General features: G+C 35.8%; 1 protein-coding gene across 5 annotated transcripts in view; it reads right to left on the reverse strand.

Moving 5' to 3' along the window:
* Nucleotides 1-303: 303 nt before the first annotated feature.
* LOC135210127 (la-related protein Larp4B-like) overlaps nucleotides 304-27,104 on the reverse strand; it is a 53,005-nt gene continuing 26,204 nt past the window's right edge. For all 5 annotated transcript variants that reach the window (XM_064242942.1, XM_064242946.1, XM_064242944.1 and 2 more), the window contains exons 2-13: nucleotides 24,594-25,284; nucleotides 21,870-22,006; nucleotides 20,340-20,452; nucleotides 19,669-19,809; nucleotides 18,778-19,065; nucleotides 17,770-17,912; nucleotides 16,810-17,628; nucleotides 16,471-16,673; nucleotides 14,055-14,868; nucleotides 12,747-12,837; nucleotides 12,398-12,536; nucleotides 304-6,777 (exon numbers count right to left, since the gene is read on the reverse strand). In XM_064242942.1, coding sequence (XP_064099012.1) covers nucleotides 6,635-6,777; nucleotides 12,398-12,536; nucleotides 12,747-12,837; nucleotides 14,055-14,868; nucleotides 16,471-16,673; nucleotides 16,810-17,628; nucleotides 17,770-17,912; nucleotides 18,778-19,065; nucleotides 19,669-19,809; nucleotides 20,340-20,452; nucleotides 21,870-22,006; nucleotides 24,594-25,284 — 3,722 coding nt within the window. In that variant the 3' untranslated portion in view covers nucleotides 304-6,634. The remainder of the gene's footprint in view (nucleotides 6,778-12,397; nucleotides 12,537-12,746; nucleotides 12,838-14,054; nucleotides 14,869-16,470; nucleotides 16,674-16,809; nucleotides 17,629-17,769; nucleotides 17,913-18,777; nucleotides 19,066-19,668; nucleotides 19,810-20,339; nucleotides 20,453-21,869; nucleotides 22,007-24,593; nucleotides 25,285-27,104) is intronic.

Consider the following 27,104-nt stretch of genomic DNA (forward strand, 5'->3'; position numbering starts at 1 on the left):
TCCTGCTTAAGAACATTACTGTACAGAATAATTACACTATAAGGCACTACAAAGATTACTAAGGCAAAATGTAAATACTGATTAACCAAATTCACCAAGTACTTGTAACTCAACATGAACTTACACGTGGACACAGTGACCTACTTCCCATACTGTATATGCAGTGTGTAACATATTACATTTTTCAATGGCAGTCAATTTTTACAATAACGTGCCAAGTGGCACTTTTTTAAAAGTATTATTAAGGACTTCAGTACATTAAGGACGACACTAGACACTAAGGAGTTGAATCTTAAGAGGAAAGAGGGTGTGTATGCTTTTAATTGTGAGGATGACAAACTATGCAATGCTTTTAACAGAAAACAATTTTTTTTTCTTTTTTGTCTCTATAAGAGATACTGAAGAAACTTGCTCATTTAATCCTTCTCCTCTACTTCCAGCAAGGCTTCTGTAATATTGCCAGGCAGATGCACTCTACAGTAGACATTCTTTTAACAAAGATGACTCATGAATCATCAGTGCCAACAAATTTCAGATCTTGTCACAGTAATAAAACAGAACGCAAGGATTCCCTACTCCCATTACTTTCATGTTTCCAAGTTGTTACTCAAAGGCAAGAAATACAAAACATGATAACTTTCTAAATTATGTTTTCCAGTATCTTCTCCATATAGAAAAAACAATGCAAGTAACCAGGGTGGATTCACTTTCAAAATTCTTTTGGTTACTCTATGATCAGTCACATTAAACAGCAACAATGACAGCGTTTTCAGTGGTCTTGGAAACTGGATTAGTGACAGACAATTAGTACACAAGGACATAGTTCAGTGACCTGTGTTTTATTCCATCTCATCCTTTTTACTTCATTTGCAAATGGAAAACTTGGAAAGCAATAAAAAGTCTACTTGTGCAAATGCTAGGAGCAACTTTGGAGACCAAGTATTAAAAAAATAAATAAATAAATAAAATTACTGGAGTCTATGCTTGTTGTAAGTATAGGTACCACTGGGAATGCCAAGGATCAGCTTCAATGTTTATCCATTTCTAGGTAGAAATCCAGTAGTAAATGACACTTACATAAAAACAATTCTGATATTTTTCTTTGGGGTAAACAATCAATATGCTGCTGTTTTTGAAGGAAGCATTTAAAACAGAAACCACTAATCAACTGGATATATGTAAATATATTCCTTGTGAGTGTTCTGAATAGGTTACTAGAAATCACTTTCCTTTCATCCTTTCATAACTATCTTTATATAGTTACACTATCATCAGCATCATCACCAGCATTTGATTATGCAAGTTTGACAAGCATAGAAAACTATATCTTTCTTCATACAGACGTACAATATTAATATTGAAAGGAATGCCAGTACCATTCACCCAGCTTGCTGACAGATACTGTATGTATTCAAGATGAGAGCAATAAGGGCAAGTTACACTACCTGATTATGAATTGGTCATTTTACCAGAAGCATTATCTATAAATCCACTTCATATCCAAGGCATAAATATATTTCTTAGATATTAACAAACCACAAATATATACGAGTAAATCTTTGGACAGGTAGCAGCTCACAGCCCACATAAAAACATAAAATAAATTGAGAAAATAATAAAATCAAAATAAAAAATCAAAAGGACTCAAGTCAAAAGGTCTGTTCTGAAAACCACATGCGAAATTTATTTTGTCAAACTAAATTTTTAACAGAAACAATAAAATGGTTTTGTGTTGAGCGAGTGAGAAAAAGGTAGTGATGTGACAGCCATGGAAGTGTTCTTAGAATACTAATCATAATTAATAATAATTAAGAATTATAATATACCCTGGCTTCCTCCTTCACAAAGTCTGTCCAGAGAATCACTCTATAGGAGGCTGGTGGAGTTCAATACATTGCTAATGTCAATTTTAAATTAAAAGGTTGAGATCGCGCGCACTTGCACACACACCTTGCACATCTTGCATATTGGCATATCAATAGTATATAACCACTTGAGACAAACTGAACAATGCGCACAGCACAACAGAACAACATCAGGATTATTAACATCACTTGAGAGCAAATATTACAATATTGGTGGCAGTACATCTTAGAAAAAAAAAAAAAAAATAAATAAAATAAAATAATCCACATCATCTGAGAAAAGGGGATAAGGCTATATGAAATTCCACAAAACCCCATCAGCATCTCTTCCTTGTATCTGATGGGATCATTATATGAACAGTTAAGCCACAATGTTACACCAAGTCTATGATCATGTCACCAACACTTAAGTGCATTATGATATTCACAATACCTAATCTCATAGAAATTATTCAAAATCATCAGCACCCTAAAAACAGTGAGACAGACAGCATTCCCTCCCTCCCTCCCTCCCACCCACCCAACCCAACCCACTGCAAAATAAACTCATCAACAGCAACCTAATGAATCCTCAATCACTGTCATCTGACGGTACTGTGGTTCCTGAGTAACTGTGGTGGTCAGTCGCACATTTGAGGAAATATAAACTGACACAAGGGCGTGTTAAATTCTACAAGACTGCACGCACATGTAGGACCAAGCAGGTGGGAAAAAAAAAAAAAAAAAAAAAAAAAAAAAAAAAAAAAAAAAAAAAAAAAAAAAAAAAAAAAAAAAAAAAAAAAAAAAAAAAAAAAAAAAAATGAAATCAGTCTTGTGTACAGAGATACTTCAAGATCTCCTCCTAAGCCTCTACCATAATTTAAATATTTTCTAGATATAGTACAAGTTTCCACTTGCAAGTACTTATAATTCATATATACAGTACTAAGTGATTTAACTGGGCTAAAGTTCAATTTCATTTAAAAAGTAGCAGTTACCTACCACACTGGCTGGTTCTACATTTCTCCTGTGTTCGTGCACTTGGAATGGGAAAAAGACTAGTGATCGTCACAATGACTTTGCATCAGCAGACTACTTATTTCATGTAGGTAGTACTGTACTTCTCAGACTGGTAACAAATGAAAATATTTATATATTCTGAATACAAACTCAATATATTTATATGTATATACATATATTAACCCTTTCCTCAGAAAGACATGAAAGTTGTAGTCAGCAATGATGTCTTCTCTGAACGTATTATCAGGGACTTCAAAAATGCTGCTAAATGGAAAATTGCACCAAAGAAATCAGTATCCAACCAAAACACAGACTGTATTATAGCTAAATGCAAGCATGCATAACAAAACTGCTCTTTACATAATCACACTAAATCCAAAAGCAACTAAATTATGTCTTACACTGTAAAATGCCACAAATTTTCTCAAACTTCCCTTTATCACATACTTTAACAAATGGCTGCGTATGTATGACAATTTTCATCTGAACCCCCAAATTAAAAATAATGGCTCCACAAAAAAAGCTGGGTAATAATAAATTAAATAATATAATAAAATGTAAGAATGGACACACTGACCTTGGCTCCATTTCTGATCACTCATAATAGAGGACACCATTACGACTCCTTACAAAACTCATCCACAGGCAATGCACCACATTTCAGTCAAAACTGCATGTCCATGGAAAAGGAACTGTGAATCGCGGTTTAAACACCCATCCCTCTAAATACAATCTAGAAAAGGTTTAGATTCCAGGTCAAGGAAGGAAGGAAGGAAGGAGAGAGAGAGAGAGAGAGAGAGAGAGAGAGAGAGAGAGAGAGAGAGAGAGAGAGAGAGAGAGAGAGAGAGAGAGAATTTTTCCAGCTAATGACCCATGGCCAAGGGTGTTTCCTAAACTGGAAACCAGAAGAACAGTAAAGTCAAATCATCAACTAGAACCTATTCTACATCATTTTTCCTTAAAATAACTGAATGGAAACTATTATTAGTGAGTAATGACATGTACAGTATAAAATAATGAGGATATGCTTATGTCTTCATAACTCTGCTTAAAGAGGAGGAAACTAAACACTTCTATGCAAGGTACACAATATGACTAATATACTTCACTTCCTATATAATTCCTTTCCCTTCAAAGATACTGATAACAAAAAAGTCTGAGCTCTGTCTGCAATTGAAATGAATAACAGTACGTACTTGTATCTATACAACGAAATCCTCAAAATTAAAGGGAGTATTACAAAGGGCCATTCTCCACTGATTGTAATGCTGCTGTCTCTTTTTGTGTTCAAGAACTTCCCTTCTAGACAAAAGGCAAAATTTCTTCTTAACACTTTGGACTTTCTTCTCCCTTGAATTAAACAAATCTTATGAATTACCAACCTCACACCACTAACATGCATCAATAAAGGCATGGTGCTTACACACACAAAATCAGAATGATGACAATGAAGAAATCCAAAAACTAATGGTCAACGAGTGCACAACCTCATTGCGTCGATTAGCAGTTTCAGTCTTTTGAGGCCGGCTCATTTATATTCTTTTTAATTGTCAATCTATACTCTAAAATGGGATTTATAATTTTTGTATCAAATTTTGCTTGCAAGCACTTTGGCTGCTAAGCCTAGGTATCATTTCTGTGGGTCAAAGCTTTAGGCCTCAAGGCCAATAAGCAATTTGATATAGATATGAATACTATACATCTGCAATTACAGTAGCAAATGGAAATTATGGAAGCCATCACATTTTGTAATAAAACTGTATACCATTAAACACTGAAGACAACCAAATACGTTATCTGGTAAGACATTTACAAATCATAAATGCTTTTGCAAACAGGAGCACTTGGAAATAAAATGCACTCAGTCTGTGTAGTGTGTACCACTTAACCAAGCTCAGGACAGTCCAGACACACACCTTCAATCAATTCAACCTATTATATCCAATAGTATAATATATATTACCACATTAACTGTTAATATTTCCACAGAAAGCAAATTCACTGGACTGGGTTGTGATCTTCAAAAAAAAAATTATCCATTTCTGTACAAACACTATCTTCTTTGAAATTAGAAAGAAAAAATTCATATGTATATATATATACTGTATAATCACCCAAAGCTTTTCAAAGATGAATATCAAGCTACAGGATGATCACCCAAGATAAAACACTCCTAAACGACCAACTAGTAAACACGAAAATTTATTGTCACGAATGTCAAATAATTTCGTCTTCATTACAATAATTACCATTCAGAGTGCATCAATTTTTTTTTTTATTTTTTAAACTTTTTATGTTTTAATTGAGGTTCGGTTATCACTACATATCACTGCACACCCAAACTTTGGGATTAGTGTTAAGTTTCCAAGGTGGGGTTTCTTAGCAAATCCCACAGGTTTTTTTTCTTTTTTCTCACTTTAATCAGAAAGTTTGTCACACTCCATAAGACATTCATTCACAACCTGGGTCTCTACACAGGATGAGAGGAGGTAACCTTACCTTACTTGCCAGTCTTATAGCTTTAGCACATTTATGTACATCAACACCATTTATGCAATGCATACACACATCCCAATCTTATGCCAGCATGTAGTCAATGATGATCAAGGGGCTACACAACCAAGCATGAACCACTCGAAAGACAGAGTAAAAGTAACCAGGCACAAGTCCCAATATTTGATCAAACCATTTTCACAGCATACACTCATTATCCATTCTTCACTACAAACAACAAACACTTACACTTGCATATCACATAACACTTGCTCCATTCGCGCTTCAAATAAAACAACTCTGCATTCAGAATTGCTATCACTGTAGATTAAATGCACTTCACTCATACAAAGCCCTTCGATATTCAATGTACTCACTAGCAGCTCCTTGAATTTGCTATAATAACAAACACTTCTTCCTCTTCATATATTCATCAATGATGTAAGATACATTTCTAGGTAAAGCAAGCAAGCCACATATTCTTCACTGAAGAAACTTGCTTCTTAGGTCACAGCCAAAAATAATGGGAGGTGCCAATAATGCAACTAAAGGTTTGTTGTTTCCTATGTTTTTCTATTCCTGTAAAATGTTTTTCATTTGAGCACCAACGAGGGAGCCCTTGTCGACGACAAGGAATTGTCCCCAAGTAATAATCATTGCCATCACACACTCAAATGGCTGTTCATGGTTTTTGATTCAGCCAAGTCACAGGCAAGCACTCTTTTAATATAAGTAGCTATACACAATTCACAATGCCACACCAAGTTCTGAGGAATGGCTCCAAAATTTTCTCATTAATTTACAAGGCTATTATTGTCAAAAATAAACTCTCAACTGTACAATTAAGCAAAACTGCCATAATTTTGGCACCGGTCATAATTGACTCTCCAGTCGAGCACATTGCATACGGAGCTAACAGCGCACAATGTTTTCACTATATACATATAATAATGGCAGGCAGCATAGGCACTGGAGAAGGATGATGCAGCCACGTGCTACAGCACTAATTGGGCCGGACGTGGGGTGCAGAGTCACCAGGCTGGGGTTACAACACTTGTTCTAATATAGAAATCACCAGGGAGAGCAAAACTAGCAATGCAAATGCAACAACCTCGCTTGCAATGGGTTGGTCTGTGTTGGGACAAGGCAAGACCAACCATATTGTCTTATGATTATTCCTTCCATTTAAATAAGCTCCCTGTAAGTGATTCCCCAGCCTGGAGGGCAGCCGTCTCTGGTTCGTCGTCATCACCACATTCAAATCAGAGTCGAGTTCTTCATTTTGGTGACTTCGGTCTGGCAGAATCACGGGGTCTGAATGGCACGGGGCCTCCTCGTTCACTTGAGAGACGATTTTCCCTCGGCGGTCCATCTCTCCTCATAGGCTTGCCGTCTCGCTCACGGGGTATCAAAACTTTCTCTAAATAGAAATTCATGAATTACAATATATCCTATTATCATTTAGGGAGTTTAAATGTACAGCAAAAACAGATAACCTCTCCAAGCATAAGCAAGACAAGGAATTTGGCTCACTGCATCTTGCAAGGTTATAAATCATTACATTCCTAAGAACATCATACAACACTATCCTCAGCACAGGTAATGATATTTTGTTTCAATGTGCACTAACACTTACTTTTTAACATTATAATTACCTATGTATTGTACTTTTTAATATTGTGATTACCCATGCATTGTACATAAATACAAACAATGAGTCTCCATGAACTTAGGCTGTGTAAATTACAGGATAAAAGCCATTTCCAACTTGACTCCTAAACTAATGGTTGCTCATATCACCAACTGAACAATTTGACTAAAAAGTGAAAATTAATCAAATCGGGCAAACTAAAACTGGCTTTAAAACAGATAGAAAGTAATCACGTCCCATCTTGAAGGCAGTAGGAAAGTAACTGGCTGGTCACGGGACGCCAAGGTCATTCTGGGTACTACATGCCCCGTGACTTGGTATAGATGCCAACAGTCCCTGGAGCTCACAAGTTTAATTTTAATTCTACCGGTTTCCAGCTTGGCGCTAGTATTATCCTAATGTTAAGACCGAAGGTTTGTTTCATATATGAACAAACTTCCTTACACTGAGTGAGTTTTATCTCAAAATGCAGAGGGTGAATCATAAATAACTTTTTAAATGAATCTCAGTCACACCACCCCAATAAATCCTCTAAGTAGAAAAGTCATACTGTGCACAACCTACTTTCACACCAGTTGCCCAAAAGACATAAGCATCATTCCTCCATGCTAACCACCATCTGGCAGAGTATGGAGTCGGGAGGTAAGGTGTAAGAGTAAGACTGACAGTTTGTAGGAGCGAAGGGCTTATAATTAATGGCTTGAAGAAAAACTTTTATGCAAAGATGGTTCCTACAACCATTAATTACAAATTAGTAGATAGGACAAGGAAAAGGAACTACTACAAATTAGAGATAGAACAAGGAAAAGGAACCAAGGAAACCGGGAGCCAATCACGATATAAGACATTCAATTCCCTTAAGTAACAGATCATGGAACATCTGGGTCATTTGAGTCACTGGAGCTTTCATGAAATAACGGACTGGCAAAGAAAGGGATACTATCCATAAACATGAAGCGTAAGGTAGATGATACTCAAGGAAACACATGTCTCCATGTATGCAACTATCATTATGGAGAGAATGTGGATAGCCAATTAATTCCCTCTGAGCTGAAAAACTGAGTAGTAAATGTGACTCACAACTAAAGATGTCACAATATAGGCAACCACAGTCATGACCTTAGAAGCAAAGAATCATGACTCTTTGGATTTCATACTCCAGAATGAAGCCTTGTCTTCTGGACGAGAGGAGTATGATGTCATGTGCACTAAGATGTCCCTTTTCAAGATCTCTCAGATTGTTGCTATGTACTTTCTTAGAGTAAGACAATTTATGCTTAATGGGCCTATAAACACACACACTGTTATAAACAAGTTGCCAAACTGCAAACCTAGGATACAAGAGAAATAAAGCAAAAAAACTTGGTAAAGTATCCCCATTAAAGAACGTGATATATGCAGAAATATGCAATAATAAAAATATTCTATTAAGAAACATATGCAATAATAAAAATATTCTATTAAGAAACATACTTTTACAGTACATCATGCAACCTACATTCTGAAATCTTAAACTACCTGCACAATAATACTCTCAATGTTTCAAGAAATATAGAAGTGAAGCTATCAAAAATTAAGCATTTTTTCTCTTTTTTCCTTCAGCTTTCACTGGCTGTGCAGTTATTGGGTAACAGTAACTGTGGTGAAGTTATTGGGTAACAGTAAATGTGATCAAGTGCGTGGTTTGGAGGAGAAATGGATGGATGATAAAGAAGACAATGAGCAAATGGCACTAGTAACTTTCGGTAGTTAGTAAGTAAATATTTTGAAGGATTTCACAATGAGAAGACAATAGTTACAGAAAAGGTGATGTAAGTTAGGTATCAAGATGTATGCAATGACTGGAGAAATATGGATTGTTTATGGAAGCCAAGGTGAGAATGTATGAATGGAATATATAATTCGCACTCTATTCAAGAAACTGAATTGTTTACACTAAAAAAAAAATATTTTTTCCATGTTATGGCAACAGAACTGAAAGAATTCACAATAAAAGCATATGAGTACAAGTAACAAATAGGGGTTTGCATAGGTGAACGAATATTTTTGAAGTGACCCAGTGATATGGAGAGTTGATGGACAACAAATATGAGATTAATAGAATATTTAAAATTTTATGTATTTATGACTGGTATTACTTTTATTTTTTTTCCATGACATTCGTTGCTTGTTTTCTCAAAGTACACAGACAAAAAATTCACAATACTTTTTTTTTATTCATGCCACACTGATTACTAACAAACTGCAAATTTGGAGGGTTAATTGGCAGCCCATTCAGCACACAATCAGTCTGTTCAAACTACATGATTATACCTACACGCACAGCTCATCAATTTTTCACGGATTTTGTATCATTAACAGAACATACTCTACAATCCTAAGATTTCATAGTGAACAGCATATGTTCATGTTTTAAGGGGATCGGCCGGTTTCCGACTTTTTTAACGACAGGTTGTTGTTAAATAGGGGGTTTGTTAAAGGATATTATGTGGAACTTCTGGGGAAAAAATTTTTGTTCAGTGACCTTAGGTTTTGTGACGCCAGAGCATTTTTCGGCCAAAAATGGCCATTTTCAAAATGCATCTCCTCCTTTGCTTTTTGGTTTTAAGGGATGAGATTTGAACCACATATAAAACACACATGGACCTTCAATATACAGCTGGGGATTTTTGATTTTTCAATTATTATTATTTCTTTTTTTAATGAAATTTTTCCGGAAAAATTACTAGAAAAACATTGCTAAAAATCAGACTCAAAATATTAAAAATCCCCGGCTTTTTTTAAAATCTACCATGTTTCCCCATATTATATATGAAATTTCATTTAGATTGGTCCAATACTAAGGGAGGAGATACATTTTGAAGGTGAAAAACTTACGTTTTGAGAAACGGGGCTTCAAAGTTTTAGGTACATAAAAAGGTAAAAGACTGCTACCATTAATTTTATGGTTTTAGTTTTTATTTTTGAGTATTAATTGCAAAATTATTATGAATAGGAATATTAATTAATTGATTATCTTTGTGCTCCAGCAAACTTAGTCTTGTGTGCTGTTCCAAATTTTTGAATGAAAACTTTCATTTGCGTTTTGTGTTAAGATTGTATCCAACAATTTATTCTTTCCACTTAGAGCACTAAATTTTCTTCCTTTTTCCAGTTCTTGTTACTCTCTCTTCTTTTTCATCTTCTCTGAGTCTCTCCATTCTGTTAGTCATTCTTTTCTTTACATGGTTGATGCATTCTACTTAGGCCACTTTTAAATTAAATTTTCATACGGTCCATTTCCACCGTTCATTGCTAAAACACTATTATAAGCGCTGGAATCTCCCGTCTCCAACAAAGGTGGCGTAGCGGAATCTCAAATCTTGCGACCTTGAAAACATCCTAATGGCGCCTTCTGTTTCCATCCCTTCTGATGTACCTTCATAGTTTATATTACAATCTTCGTCATGAAGGGTTCTCCACACGTTGAAATCTTCTTCTGTTATTTTCATTTCTTTTAGTTCAGTCGTTTTAGGGGCACATGCTTTGCAAACTTTGTTCATCACTTCAAAGTCTATCACATATCCTGTGCACACTTCTATTATGACTCCCATACCTACATTAGAAACATGGTCTCTTTTCATCCATGTCCTATCGTAGGATACGTCAATACTGAGTATTCCATTTTCATCGGGCACAATTCCCATATATTTCCTGTAGTATGTTCTTATATTTTCAAAGATTTTCTTTTGTTTCATCTGAAAATATGTATCTATTTAATCATAAAGACATCTAAGATGGCGTGAATACTTGCTATTTCCCATTGGTTTTATACCAAGCGTTGCTGCATTCCTTGTAATCTCTTCAGTCCCGCGAATCCATAATCTTCCACCAACAAAGAATAATAGATTAATGCCACATTGGTTTTGTAAATTGGAGCCTTCCTTCCTTCTGTAGAAATCGGTGGGCATTTTGCGGGTTCTGAAATCATTTTCCCTCTGCATTTAGGACATATCTTTTTTACTAGTATCTCAAATCCATCCCTTGCCAAATGGATCCTCAGAATTACTTTGCATCCACAATTCGGTATTTGTGATTCAAGTCATTTTTCAAGTCTTGCTTCACTTATCATCATTATTTTATTTTCACTATCGTTGATAATATCAGCCTCCGATCTACTGCTTTCTTCTTCTAAAATATCTTTGCCCTTTAGCAGTGATGAACGAATAGAGAGACGATTAGGGGTGGATGTGGTTGGTCTCTGGTCAGCAGCGATTATAGCATGCGCCATTTGCTGCGCGGCTTCTCTCTCTCTTGTCGTCGCTTCATTCCCCTTATGGCACTAGTTTCTTGAATTCTCTGTTCTACTTCTTCAATGGGCATATCCAATTGACTTTTCCGCATTCTAGAGGCATGAAGTGAAGTCTTGGACCTTTTAGGCATGGTGAAAAACTAAAAACACCGCAGAAAACAGAGTTCAGTCAAGGCTGGCGAGCGTGAAAAAATGCGACCTTATAACGTGCACGTTTTGTTGGCCAGTGGCCACGCGCTGAGACTCATAACTCATGATGCGTGCTTTGTCTTGTATAGGAATAACTAAGAAGGTGCCAATTAGGCTATTATTGACATTATATATTTCATTTCAAAGGAAGTTTTCGTAACATATATCACAAAAACTATACCAGACTAATCATTTGCGCTACTGGTGTTTTGTGGGTATAAAGTTATTGTTACATTTCAGGCCATAACTAGGAAAGTAAGGCGAATTTTAGCATAATACTTCGTGGACACATTCTTGAATGCTCTACGAAGCCATAGAATTTTTTTCAGCAAATCGAATACGTTTCATATTTTTTGGGTTTTTAAGGCAGCCGATCCCCTTAACTGAGAGAAGTTTTTCCTATTAAATGTCTTTTAAATGTTGAGCAAACAAAGACTAGCACCAATAGGATATGTGGAAAAGAGACTGCTGTATGATTCTTTGGAAATTTGCGAACAAGACTTGGGTAATGTCCAATCGTAAGATAAAATACTTTAGTTTTGATGGCTTTCAAAAGTGATAAGCCTACTCAAGGTTTAATTTTCTTCATTCAATCTAAGATATTTTAGAAAAACTTCCATGTGGTTTTATGGTAAACCTGTTTTAAAACAACACTGATGGCCTACCTACACTTGTACTGTTTGTTCTCCCTAACAAAATCAAAGGTAATTACACAAATACGCAAACTGAGACTCAAATGGAACACAATCCTTTTACTACCAAGGACTTATTTTACATTCTTTCATCTCATGATTCCCAAAGATAAAATAAACATTAAGAAATACAAAGGGTAAAAGTAACACCACAGAAAACATCGATGTACCTACATTATGCTTTCACTCCACACCACATAATATAAAAAGAACCTACCTTGAGGTTGTTTAGTCTGAGGTCTGGTATGAAATCTCAATTTCTTTTCCTGTTCTTCTTTCTCTTTGAGCTCGGCTGCCAATCTCTCCATGTGTTCCTTGGATGCCAACGCCATTTTTGCCCAACTTGTTTTGTGCTCCTATAGCAACAGAGAAAACTACACTTAAAACTTTGTAAATTTCAATTAGTTTCCGCATAACAAATGGAGTTTTTACTTTAATCAAAGTCTATGTATATAACATGTATATTCCACAAATTTTTTGTCACTCACAACGTTAAATCTACACACTACATAATGACAAAACTTGTAATAATTTTACATAAACTGGTAATTCTGCACAATTCTTACCCCATCATTATTGTTTAATGACTGCGAACAACTTAGCTTGTATTCTGCATTGCTCTCTTCACTATTCACTTTCGCATCAGTTTTGGGAGTCCTGGGAAATAATAAAATTCACCAGATTTAATACACATTAAATATTACATAACATTAGGATATAAAAGCTTAGGATGCAAACAATCATCACATCCCACTCCTAAATTTCTTCTTTTTCAATTATTACCAAGTATCAGACTAATTTTTCAAAACATGACTGGTTTCCCACTAGGGCGGGCTAAGATTTATCCTATCTTTAGCACCTCGAGTTTGTTCCATGTGAACATCTTAACAATAAGGCCTCGAGTTTGTCCTGTGAACATCTTGACAATAAAAGCCTCGAGTTTTGTTCCATGTGAACATCTTGACAATAAGCCTCGAGTTTGTTTCCATGTGAACATCTTGACAATAAGCCCTCGAGTTTGTTCCATGTGAACATCTTAACAATAAGCCTCGAGTTTGTTCCATGTGAACATCTTGACAATAAGCCTCGAGTTTGTTCCATGTGAACATCTTAACAATAAGCCTCGAGTTTGTTCCATGTGAACATCTTGACAATAAGCCTCGAGTTTGTTCCATGTGACATCTTAACAATAAGCCTCGAGTTTGTTCCATGTAACATCTTGGACAATAAGCCTCGAGTTTGTTCCATGTGAACATCTTAACCAATAAGCCTCGAGTTTGTTCCATGTGAACATTCTTGACAATAAGCCTCGAGTTTGTTCATGAACTCTTAAACAATAAGCCTCGAGTTTGTTCCATGTGAACATCTTGACAATAAGCCTCGAGTTTGTTCCATGTGAACATCTTAACAATAAGCCTCGAGTTTGTTCCATGTGAACATCTTAACAATAAGCCATGTAATATATCTACCTACAATGTGGCATGGAACTTCAGGCACATAAAAACTGCTGCTATCCTAACACTGAATACATTTTTTTTAACTACTTTTCCTTCATTTCTTATCTGATGAACCTAATGACCATTATTTTTTCAGTTGAAGCAGAATAAATTATCATATTCCCAACCTTCCTCCCCTAAGTCATCCTAGCTTTAGCCTGTACAAATAATGATTGTAAATGGTTTTTCATCAATTATAGTAAGTGTTTTCCTTCTGCCTTGGACTGTGCCACATGGTATACTGACCATGAACCCTTTGAGTCAAATGGGAAAGAGAAGGGGGGTTGCAAGCCCCCTTTATAATTGATGGTCAATCTGAATGAATAAGAGAAATATTTCACTAAACACTGAAATGAGCACACGATAAAATGTAATTACTTGGGAGAAGGTGGCGGTGAAGAATCTCCATTCACCAAAGGTGTTCGAGTCTCCCTCGACTCTGGTCTCTCTCTATCTCGATTTGCATCTCTGTGGCAGCGTGGCTCCCTTGGACCTTTGGTGATCCACCCCTCAGCATCTGCTTTGTCTTCCTTCCACTGGCGTGTTGGGAGAGGTCTGTTCTCCTTTCCACTCCTCAAATTTCCTTCCCTTCCTGCACGGTGATAGTCTCTGTCACGGATATTGTTTCCTCCTGATCGCATCATGTCTCGATGGTCACGCGAATATTCTCTTGGATGGTCCCTGGCATAATCCCTTCTGTCTCTGTGTCCACCACTGGCTCCAACACGGCGATCTTCACGCACCCCACGTTGCTCCCGAGGTATTTGTCTTGTATCACTTTGCTTGTTAGTACTCGAACTAGGTTGTGAAGCACTACTCTGTTGTGTGGTAACTGCTGAACTACTAGAGGCTACATTCGCTGACGATGTAACTGCAACTACAACTGTTGTACCCTGAGATGGGCTAGGAATTGTGGCCGTGGAGGAGGAAACTTGACTAGCTTGTGTGGCTGCTGCTACAACTGTGGGTGCTGCAGTTACAGTGGGGCAAGGGGATGAAGCTGATGATGTGTTTGGAGGTGCAGACACCACAGATTCCTGGGGGAGGTCTTTTTCTGATGACTGAGAGGTTGGTCTGGGTTTCGCTGTTCCTTTCATCACATCAGAAAAGCGCTGTGTATCACTTCCCCATGGAGAAGGAAGTGGTTCGGCAGGTCTTTTCTCTTCCGCTACGGGGGTCTGCTCATCGGCACCTAAAAAAATAATAGTTATATATGTGATGGAAAAAATATGCTTCCTGGACATTAAAGTCCTTATAGCCTTCAATGACAGTTCATGCATCCTCCTCACTCCCAAAAATTTTCAGTTATAAACCCATATCAACTTGCAACATAAGCCTTCACATGACCTAATACTATGCAAACAATCTACATTTACACTTCCAACCTGATTTTCATGTTCCATTCACTGCTAACTCAATAAAGGAGACCTGGGCCACATATTTTGCAATTCACATCTTTACCCTACCTTCATTTGTTATAGTTAAAATACCTATATAAATCCACCACTTTCATACTTTCATTCACAACAAACCTTCTTAACTGATCTTTTGTATACCATTAATATCTGTACTCCATAATTCTCAATCTTTTCATCTTTACACACTACCATAGTCCCTAGCCTTGCCAACTATCACACCAGTACCATCAATTCCACTAAAAATATTGCAGTACCATCAATTGAACTAAAAATACTGCAACAAGTTCTACATCAACGGAAGATCTGTATGTTCAATCAACCAATCTTCTGAGCAAGTTTTACATGAAACAAGTCTTGGATATTGACCATGTGTCTGAGAGTCCGAAGGTTACTTTTTCCACAGACATAGCTATCCTAACCCAGGGAGGGTTACCTTTAATAGATAGTAATAAGAAGTTGAGCATACAAACTCTGAAGAGAGTATAATTTATACTTAGTTATAATAGTAAGCAAATACATTTCCACAGACATAGCTATCCTAACCCAGGGAGGGTTACCTTTAATAGATAGTAATAAGAAGTTGAGCATACAAACTCTGAAGAGAGTATAATTTATACTTAGTTATAATAGTAAGCAAATACATCTCATAACACATACAGTCACAAAGACTCAATCTATATCAGCGTATCTTTTGACAGTACAACTATCATAATCAAAATTGTGTTATTTTTACAAATAACAATAAAAATATTTTCAGGTTTTGAAAATAAATTTTTTCTTCTTATTTGTAACATTTGTATCGTGTGTATTTTTATACACTATGTAAAAGTGCAAAACATTATTCCATTATCTAAAATTTTCTTTTGTATGATTTAGTTTTCACTTAACTAATATTAAAAAAAATTGAAGAGGCCTACATTGAATAGTTCAAAATTTTGAAAACCTGAGCCAGCTGTAACCCCTCTACTTACTGCATTAAGAAACTGTTGGTCAGTACAATATCAACAATATGCAGCAAGTTTTTCAATTCACTGCTACATCAATCCAAGAACTTTGAATAACAAAATATAGTTTTTGAATAGTAGTAGTTTTAAAGCAAATTGTATCTGATGGCAAGACTTCACATAATCACATACCACCTCCCAGTTGATTCATTTTCTTTATAGTTGGATAACTGAACACTGTTCTGTATATAATAATATCTGTTCAGTAAAGGCAAAATACAGTAATTCAAGAAAAACTAGCCAAAGCATGACAACTTAGCCTGAAATACTATCACAGCAAAATTAGATTCATGACCCAGAACCATTTTATCACCTTTGGCCCTTTGCATACTATACCTAATTATTCAAAGTTGGTATGAATTTATCCCTTACCTGGAAGTGGTGGAAATGCTGTAGCCTGTAGGTCAAACTGTGGTGGTGGAGGTGGGGGCGGGGTTGATTCCTGGCTATTGTTACCAGATTTGTCTGCAGCTGGTGGCTGAGCATTGTTACCTCGCTGAGGCATACTGCGACCACTGCCACTGGCTGCTGCTTCGTCATCACGTCCACGAGGCCGTCGACGTGCCCCACGGGATCTGTACGATTTGACAAGCCTTTTAATCTCGTATACATTTCAGAAACTGGGTAGGGTCATCATCTTTCCACTTACTATTAATTAAATAAATCACATGCAAGACTAAGGATACATAACACAGATAAAAAAATACTTACAACTGCCGAGCAGTCTGAGGATCCCTCGGCATGGGATAATGATGGTGATAGTGGTGATAATGGTCATTACTGGTTGCATTATTATTACTATAGCTGCTGCGATGTGGTTGCCCAGATGGCTGGTGTTGCTGCACATGGTGATGGGTGGGTGGTGGTGGTGGAGGAGGACCCTGACCCTGTTGGTGTGGAGAAGGAATCTGAGTGGTGCTGTTGGTAGTCATTGTAGGAGCAACAGCAGACGTGGTTGCAGCAGAAGTGACAGAAGTTGCAGTTGCCACAGTGGACACTGTGGCATTGAGCAGAGACGTACTTGAGGGTGGAGGGTTCAAAGAACTCGCCGATGTGTTCACAGACTGAGATGATGCTGAAGTACTACTAGTAGTGTTCTTACATACTGTCACCACCTCTTTCTTATCACTGCGTATCACTTGTGCCGACCCCATTGGTGGACTAAATGATGTATATAAATCTGATTCACTAACTATGGCGAGGTCGCAATGAGCAAAGCTGAGATGGTTAGGATGGTTGTTGCTGGCGGTGACAGTTGACACTGGTGTTGCAGGATGGGAGGGTGGTGGTAAAGGTGGTGGTGGAGAGGGAGGTGGACCTCCATTACTGGAAGGCATAGGGTGATTCGACCGATGAGAAGGTAGTGAAGGAGACTGAGAAGATTGAGGTCTGTGATAGGGTCTCTGGCCAGGGTGATAATGGCCACCCATATGACCACCTTGGTTATTACCACTCGAACCACCTTGACTGCCTGCATTATTATGTCGATTATCACCTTTGTCAAAGCGATTACCATCACGTTTATTATTCCTGGAAAAAGAATGAAAACTAACATAAGTGAACAAAATACTGCAATAGTAAAATATTACTTTAATATCTTAGACAAACCAATTTAACTAAGAAATAACAAACACTGGACAAATTTCTAACAAGAAAAAATGTAACACCAACCTTCGGTTCTGATTATATCTAACATTATGGTTTGAAGTCGGGGGTTTAAAGGCAGCTTGTGGTGAAAGTCCATTAAATTGTAAGAATCCATTTATGTCATAAAAACCACCTGGTGTTGTCCACTGCACCATGTTGGGGTAGAACTGGAAAAAACCAAAACACAAATTTTCTTATAAAGGATCAAATAGCTATAAATATTATTGTTATTATAATTAAATTGTTACAAACCTAGTTGGAACAGCAGAATGATACATGCTTACAGTCTCAAACAGGGAAAGCTGCCCAGTAGTACAATGTTAACTGTTATGTAAAGAATAAATGTCAAAAAGAAAGAAAAATAAGTTGGAATAAATAAATAAATGTCAAAGAAAGAAGAAAAATACGTTGGAAAAAAAAATGAGACGTAGCAAAATAAATAAGACTATAAATGAAACAAAGAATGATAACTTGTCAATCTATTGAGTGAAAAGCAACTTCACCAAGTTTGACCTTCTGAAGTTATAACAAAATTGATAGCAAGATTAAAACTCTGATGGTTTTGTTTGGCACAAAATATCATGAACAGTATAGACAAGAAACTGAATGATGGTGCCCGAGATTAATATAAAAATCAGGGATTTTTAAAAATAAGATCATTCTAAGTTTACAATCAACAATTTGGAATGAAAGTCAGCTGATGAATGTGAAGTTGACAAATCTATGTTTATAATCAACAATTCAGGATGCATTCTACTGATAAACTGGAAACATTTTAACAATATTCTCATTTCCATAAAAGTCCTTCAAGAATGGATCACTATGATGGGCTGTGGTGGAATTATACAAAAACTATTAAACCGTAGATAGATGAAGTGTATGACCTGTGCATGATGGCTTAATAGACTGAAAGCAGTCTATTTCCCACTAAAGGTTATCATGAAATGCAATTTACTGGACTGAATCAAGTCTGCAACTGACCTTCTGACATTATCTACAATGAAAAATAAACATTAAATTAAATGTACTCACAAAGGCAGTCGGCATATTTGCCGGCATCGTATAGGTGTGTGTATAGGAGTTTGCGCTAACTGAAGTCGGGGGTGAATACATGAAACGCTGGCCAGTGGGAGCAGAAAAATTGGCATTCTGTTGTGGAGTTCCTGGTCCTGAGGGTAGACCAGCTGACCCTGGTGTAGAAGGAGGACCTGATCCATCTTTGCCTTCAGTCCCACTTTTACCTCCATAAGATGGTAATACTGATAAACAACCTAATCTTGAAACTGGCTTTGTCTTTATCCTTGCTAGAATGGGCTTACCCTGAAAAGAAGTATGGTTGAGTCATTTTCTTCTGAGGTTGCTCACACTCAAAATGAGACCTACCTGAAATGACTAATGAATAAGTACACAAAATTTCAACTTTCAAGTTAAACCTTCTGCTGTGTAATAATTGTTAATTTTATAACCTAAAAATAATTAAAATTCACAATGCTTCCTTTTCAATGCCCATGACTGTAATCTACAGGTCATTTCTGGCAACTCTAATCCAGAAACATTCACAACAAATCACTTCCTTTTCAATGTACTGGAGGGAAGGGAAGGAAAAAAAAAAAAAAAAAAAAAAAAAAATTAAAAGAAATTAACCAATTGTTGGGCCGAGAAATATTTAAAATAAATAAACTTACACCCCCCCCCAAAAAAAAAAAAAAAAATTGCTTCTAAAGAAATTAACCAATTGTTGGACAGAGAAATATTTAAATAAATAAATTTACTTAAAAAAAAAAAAAAAAAAAAAAAAAAAAAAAAAAAAAAAAAGTTGGGCAGAGAAATATTTAAAAAAAAAAAAAAAAAAAAAAAAAAAAAACACACACACCAAACCCTCAGATAAATCATGATACCTTATGGGTGTCAGGAAAAACTTACCTTGAATGTTTGCACAGTTCCTCTTAGAAACCAATAAGCTTTTTGTGCATCTTCGTCAGACTCAAATGTTACATACCACGATGAATTGTGGACGAATTCGCATGAAACTACTTTAGGGCAATCATCACTTTTAAATACAGCCTGCAATAAGAGAAATGTTTATCTCAATTAAGTATTCAAGGCAGTTGCAATATATGCTTGTAGGTCAAATACACCACTATGTCAGAGAACCTTAAAACTACAGCACAGTCAATAAAACAAACAATAATTGACTTTCTAAGGGGTCCATGTTTTTATTTCTTTTAAGTAATATACCCCTTTTTAAGATCTGCAGTTTACAGTTATTACTGAACAACAGTCAACCTACTGCATTCTATTCAGTCTTAAGATCTCATTGCAAAAATACAATACCACATATATAGTACAGCAAAACATATTACATAACAACACACCCAATATACTAACTACATACCTCCCTATAACTACCTTTCATCTACCTTAAAAATAAAAGACCTGGCAAATTTCTGACAGGTACTCTATTATATAGTATATATTATATATATATATAATATATATATATATATATATATATATATATATATATATATATATATATATATATATATAAAAGGAATTCTGAAAATAATTTATATATACTACAAGTACTATACCTCAATTTCTTCAACAGGTGTTGTTTCTGGAATTTCTCTGAGAATCACAATACAACGTTTGTAATTAGGTCGAACTCTGTTGTTCTCCTCATCTAACTGTACACAAGGTGATTCTGAAGTGGAAAAAGTCATTTTCAGGAAATCTATATATATTATCAAGTGTCTGGAACATGCACATCACCCGATAACAGTTTGATTTAAATCTGACTGTTACTGATGATACTAAACAAGTAGACAATGGCTTTAACAGCGCTAACAAAATTAAGTTTCTAAAGTCTATGTAAATGGCATGGGCTTTGGGCCTGTTATAGTGCCAGTGTTCTGCAGATTCCGTTAATGCACCCAACTTCAAGGCACTCTGTAATTTTAATTCTCCTACAGCTTATTTCCAACTAGAGGGCTGTCCAACTTCTGCCTTTAGATAATTTAAATTTTGGGTTTAAGAATGAAGCAAAGAAATATTTATGATGTGACTTGCTTATCTCAAGCTGCTTTAAACATTATAATTTCTTAATGCATCTTACTTACACAACTTCTACTGAAAAACATTTTATGCCCTGTCAAAAATACAAGAATTAGTACATAATCATTTCCCTCCATGATCGCCTTGAATACTGCAGGAATCTCAAACACCCTAATACTGCATCCAAGTTGAAAATTTTACCTTTCTAAACAATCTACAGCTATGACTGGACCCAGGAAGTCATTACACAAAGAAAGCCACAGTAAAAAGGTTTTAAAGGTGCCAACAGGAGGAAAATCTCGCAACTGCACAATGAATTGATGGTAAGAAGAATTGGAAGCAAGATGGAAGAAAGATATGAATGTGGGTATAATAAAAAGAATGAAAGGGGTTTAAGCAAAAGGCCAAGGGACACTGCTAGGAACAATAAGTAATGCTTGCAGTGCACCACATAAAATGCATTGATTGCACTAACCCCTTGGGGAAACCCACTTATTTAACTATGAAGCATATCAAAAATTGAATTTACTAAATCCAGAATGCACACGTTGTTACCCACCACCTACAGAATTTCACTGTGCGCGCCATGATGTCTACCAAATTATCAAAATATCAGTAGCCACATCCTAATAGATTTACAAAAGCTGACCAAATCAAGACAGATGAAATTTGTCTTAACTACCTACAGGCAAGGCTGCCAGATTATAGTATCGTGTTCAAATAGTGTAGTAGTTTATACTATTACTGCATAGTGCTTTTGTATGCTCTATTACCAGCAATTTAAATGAACACTTTTGTAACATACAAAAAGTAAGAAACACCTTAGGAAATCTGCCCTACAACAAACTACTGCACATGGAATGTTGGACTGAAATGTAATATAGATCTGTACCTTACATCATTAATTTGTAAACTTTAAATTGAAATTCCATACAAAATATATAGGAAATTTTAGAAATTCAATGTGTATAATACTATACTGACACAATGTAAGTACCAAAAAATGCCCACATTCTTTGAGTATATTTGAATTTTTCAGCATTAGAGGTTTTGTAGTATACACATACCTTTCAAAGCCTCCACAATAATGCTGTGATCATTAGTGATATTCTTGAATTGAGAGCAATTCGCCAATATAAACACTGGTACATACTGATCACTATCCATCTGTGATATAAGGTAAGGGTCGTTGTTCAGGTTCTCTCTGAAAATCAAATTAAACACACATTAATAAGTCAGTTAAAAAAAAAACTAATAACTCAATTAAGTATATTGTTACAATGCCAGATGTGAATTCTACAATTGTCAATAAGATCATTACATACTTTTATGGTAATTTATATCTACAACATTGAGTTTTTATATGTAGAAGCTTTCCTCATTGGTTGCTCAAATCAGTCACTAAAACCTTTCGGTGAGCAGTTATGCTACAGTGAGTCACCTCTCACTCCATAGGCAGAAGCTAAAATAAAATCAGCAAAACTGTTCAAAAGTCCTATGAGAGCTCAGGAAATGCCCAAGTTAGCAATGCAAACACTTATGCTACAGTACTTTAAAGATTATGCTATGCTTCATACTGGGCATGTGCTGAAAATTCACCAGTATCAAAAGCTTAGTAACCCTCTTTGAAGAAAATGTCTGATATCTTTTAGTACTTCTCCACCCAACTCAGCCAAAACCTACTAACATCCTTCGTAGGTTTTACAATTTACTTCTTGTAAAAAACCGTTCATTAAAAAAAGTCCAAACAAGCTGTGCCGCCCCCCCTCCCCCTCCTTGAAAGACGTTTCAAGCAGATGGTAAATCAGGTCTCAGTAACACATCTAAACTTGATCATGGCTGAAGACTGCTTAATGAGGCAGGCAAATGGAGGTTCACAACTCACCAACCTACCACAAGTTAACTTCTTTGTTACGAAATCTAAATGCACCCAATTCCAAGTTTAATTTCTGTAAACCCTGCATACAAATTTCTGGTCTGTTATGAACAAGTCATTTACCTGGAATAAAATTATATCTAGAATGCACTGCCTATCCTTTAAAATTACGATTGCTGTAGTCCGGTATATCTTTTCAAATTAAATTTACAGGTGTTCTGTATCGTTCATTTAAAACCTTGCAACAATTGATTTATCTTTTTCACTTTACATATATATCTAATAAGGATCAACAACTATATATAATTGAACACACACACACACACACATTGTGCGGCTACTTGGAAATCTTAGCTTGATGATAAATAATAGTGCCAAGACCAGGAAGAACATTCTTTATTATATGAGCTTTCGAGGTTTAAAACCTCATCTTCAGGCTGAAAAAATGACAAGAATGAGAAATCACTAAAAATTACATTAAAATGAATTGTCTTATTACAAGCTTCAGTAAAAACATAAAATAAAATATCGCAGACCACACTGTTCGCAGTGTGGTCTGCGATACGTGGGATCCAGTTCCCGCTGGCTTAGAGACAGAATTTTGGAACACAAGAGGTCTTTCCGTTAAACTAGGTTTCCTCTTTCTAAAACACCTTTTTCTGCCATAAGGGAACACAGTTTAGCACAAGACCATCCTTTCACTCACCTAGATTTTAGAGTACTACTGTCTTTTTGCTCAAATAGACTGGACCTTTTAATTTCAGAGTTGCTGTTTATTAAGAAAATGAAACCGGAATTGAACAACAACTTGTCCGGTATTCAACTAGCTATCATATAGTTTCATAGTAGGTACACAAAGTGGGTCGTTAGCCATTTTATTTCTGAAGGTGGTAGTTTGTTTTACCTTTCATATTATTTTTATTTCTGTTTCTGTATATGTTGCGTTTTGTTTTAATTTTTTTTGTAATTTTTAATTTGTATGTGATGTTCATTTTATTTTATGTTTTTACTGAAGCTTTTAATAAGACAATTCATTTTAATGTAATTTTTAGTGATTTCTCATCCTTGTCATTTTTTCAGCCTGAATATGAGGTTTTAAACCTCGAAAGCTCGTATAATCAAGAATGTTCTTCCTGGTCTTGGCACTACATTTATCATCAAGCTATATATATAATATATATTTATATACATATATATATATATATATATATATATATATATATATATATATATATATATATATACATATACATATACATATATATATATATATATATATATATATATATATATATATATATATATATATATATATATATATATATATACGTATATATATATATTATATATATATTATATATATATATATATATATATATATATATATATATATATATATATATATATAGATATATATAATATTATATATTATATATAAATATATTATTATGATATATATATATATATATTATATATATATATTATGATATAGTATTGTAATTGTTCAAGGTACAAAATGAATTTATAACTTTTGTTTTTTTCCATAATTATGATAAGAAATTTGTTTTCCACAAACAATGAGATCACAACTACCATTAAATCTTGAACAATAAATTTACAGCAGGCATTGAAAAGAAAAAAAAAATAAAGTATTTTCAAGCTCAAAGGCAGTAAGCCAGAAGCAAGGAGCTTTACCCAAAATGAGTTTGACACCACGCAAAGACTTTCCAAAGGGTTAATCAATTTACGTACTTGTCCAGCAGTGACCATATAAAATTACAGGTGAACTGGTTTTATACCACGCTTAAGAGCATTCTGGCAAGAACAATTATGACAATACTAAGCTTGGAATAACACTCAAGATATCTGTTCTATAGTCCACTGTATTAGCAAATTCTATAAAAACTCAACTCACCTGGAAAAAACATATTCCACCTGCTGTGCTACCATCTGCTGTATCTGGTCCCGTGTAAGTGGTTGTGAGGCCTGCTGTTGCTGTGCCACTGGAGTGGCTGCTGGAGTAACTGGAGTTGGAGTTGGAGTTTGTGCTGGGGTAGTCTGTGTGCCCTGATTCTCACTGGTAGTAGCAGGGGTGGTCAGTTCTCCACTCTTTCCCCTCTCTTCATTCATTTCTTCCAAATTTACTGGCTGACCAGAGACGCCTTCTTGAGCTGCATCACTACTGCAAGAAGGAACCGGAGAGGACAGCGAAGGAGTTGGAGGCAATAACGAAGTAGTACTTGTCTGTTGACTGTCCCCTTCCACAGGCATTTCACCATTCTGTTGGCCACTGCTAACAGAAATACTGCCATCCTCTGGAATCCTTTCTTGCTCACTGTTCGGTGAGGATGCAGCCATTTCTTCTATAGTCTCTGTGACAGACGGCTTACTCAGCGAAGGTGTTTCTGTGGATACAGCAACACCATTGGAGGAAGTTTCCAAGAAGGCAGAGGAAGAGGAGGATGTAGTCGTAGTGGTAGTGGTGGAACAGGAGGCAGAAGCCTCCACCGGTGACTCTACTGCCATTGGTGTGGGAGTATCGGGAGTGGAGGGGGGGCAGGCCCCGCAATACTGCTTGCCAACATCCCCATTCATGAAGGGGTAAACTGGAAAAGATCAATGGACACTTAAGACACAATTGCTCAAAACATAAATGTTATTACAACTATCAAACTTTGAATAATAATAGGAATCCTGAAAATGATACTAAATTATTTTCGTAATAACTTAATTTCCAATATTCGAAATTAATCGTCAACTGAAATTTCAAGACAAAAGATGCTTCAGTCAATGATGAATCCTAGCTATAAACTCGGGGATTATTAACATGGAGCTCATGAAACAAACATTAAATGGGTGACCAAGCATACGTCTTTCTGAAATGTGTGCAAGTCCTACAATACCATACCTGCTGCAGTAACAACAATTAGTTTACTAACATGCATCAGGCCCAGTGTTGTTGAGATGTGGAAACGTGTGGCTTCCAGTATGGAAGTTTTCATGTACACGATAATTGGGCGTAGGAGTGACATCATTTTATGGTCTCCCACACCAAGTGCGGTAAAAATGTCCACTCGTTTTAGAGGTTTGCTGTAGTTGGATACATTATTTTCTGATGTGATTTATTTACCTATTTCTTGGTCATTTGCTTATTTATTCATATTCATAAGTAAAGGTAATGCCACAGAGGAAAAATTAAGACGAGAAATGCAGAGATCTTTCGGTTCAGTCTACATGACCCTTTACTTGAGACATAGTAAAGGGCGTGTACACCAAAAGATCTCGGCATTTCTCTCTCTTCATTTTTCCTCCGTGGCATTACCTTTACTTATACTTAGCATCACGTTTTATCTATTTTGTGATGAAGTTATTCATGTTCATATAATAATGACTGAATAACCATCAAAGAATAATTTATGTACGCGCCAAATTCAAAGAATCGTTGTTTACACTCTAAATTAGAAAGCAGCAGAAGACTGTTGAGAAGCAATGTCTTGAATGATACAGAGAATGCATAACAAAAATCTATTTAAAATTGTTTTAATAAAATGTAAAAAAAAGTGACTGTGATTACTGTATTGATTACTTGATACAGGAAGTTCTTTGCAAAGTGATATTGCATTATGTTTAGATCTAAATAGTAATACTCATTTTTGTTTAGTGCTATAGGATGTCCAGACCCTTGTACAAACACATATGTATAGGTTTTCCTGTTAATATATGTTTACCTAAGGAAAATGTTCTTTAAACAGTAAAGGAAAGCATACAATCTTATATATGTTAGACTTTACCGATGCCCAAAAGAATATAAAATTTAGGTGAGCACGGAAGTCAGTGTTGTGGAAATGTGGCAACACTGATCAGGCATACTGAAAGGACAGGTCATGAAAACAGGTGGGGCAGGAATATAGTTTGTGCAAATAAAAGCATACACATGAAGTATACATGCTCACATTGGAAGGAATCCTCTCCAGTGAAGAATAAAATGACAACCCATTGAAACAGCACAGCAGCAATAAAGGTTACTGCATGTTGGTGATGCTGTTCAGCAAACCTGGTTGCTCTCGGCAGATAAAGGAGATCAGGGATCAATTGTGAAAGTGAAAGACCTGTTGAAATAAAACTTGGAAAAAATGACAAACACGACCATCCGTCGACTTATGAAAAACTAACAAACGAGACCATCCATCAACGGTTCAAGTCTTAACTGCTACTATTAGGTAACCAAACATGAACCACTCTTCTAAAAGAGATAAATCTCTGGCAGAAGCACACATCCACACCAGAGAACAGTATTCTAGTAAAGGAAGTACCAATGACCTAAAACATGTTGCATTGCTTTCATCACAGTTATAAATAAGAGGATTTTTGTGAGGTATTTGCTGAAACTTGTGCTCATCCACAAAGCCAAGTGGACATGGAGCAA

Source organism: Macrobrachium nipponense, chromosome 39 (assembly GCF_015104395.2).
Source record: "Macrobrachium nipponense isolate FS-2020 chromosome 39, ASM1510439v2, whole genome shotgun sequence".
Taxonomy (NCBI): domain Eukaryota; kingdom Metazoa; phylum Arthropoda; class Malacostraca; order Decapoda; family Palaemonidae; genus Macrobrachium; species Macrobrachium nipponense.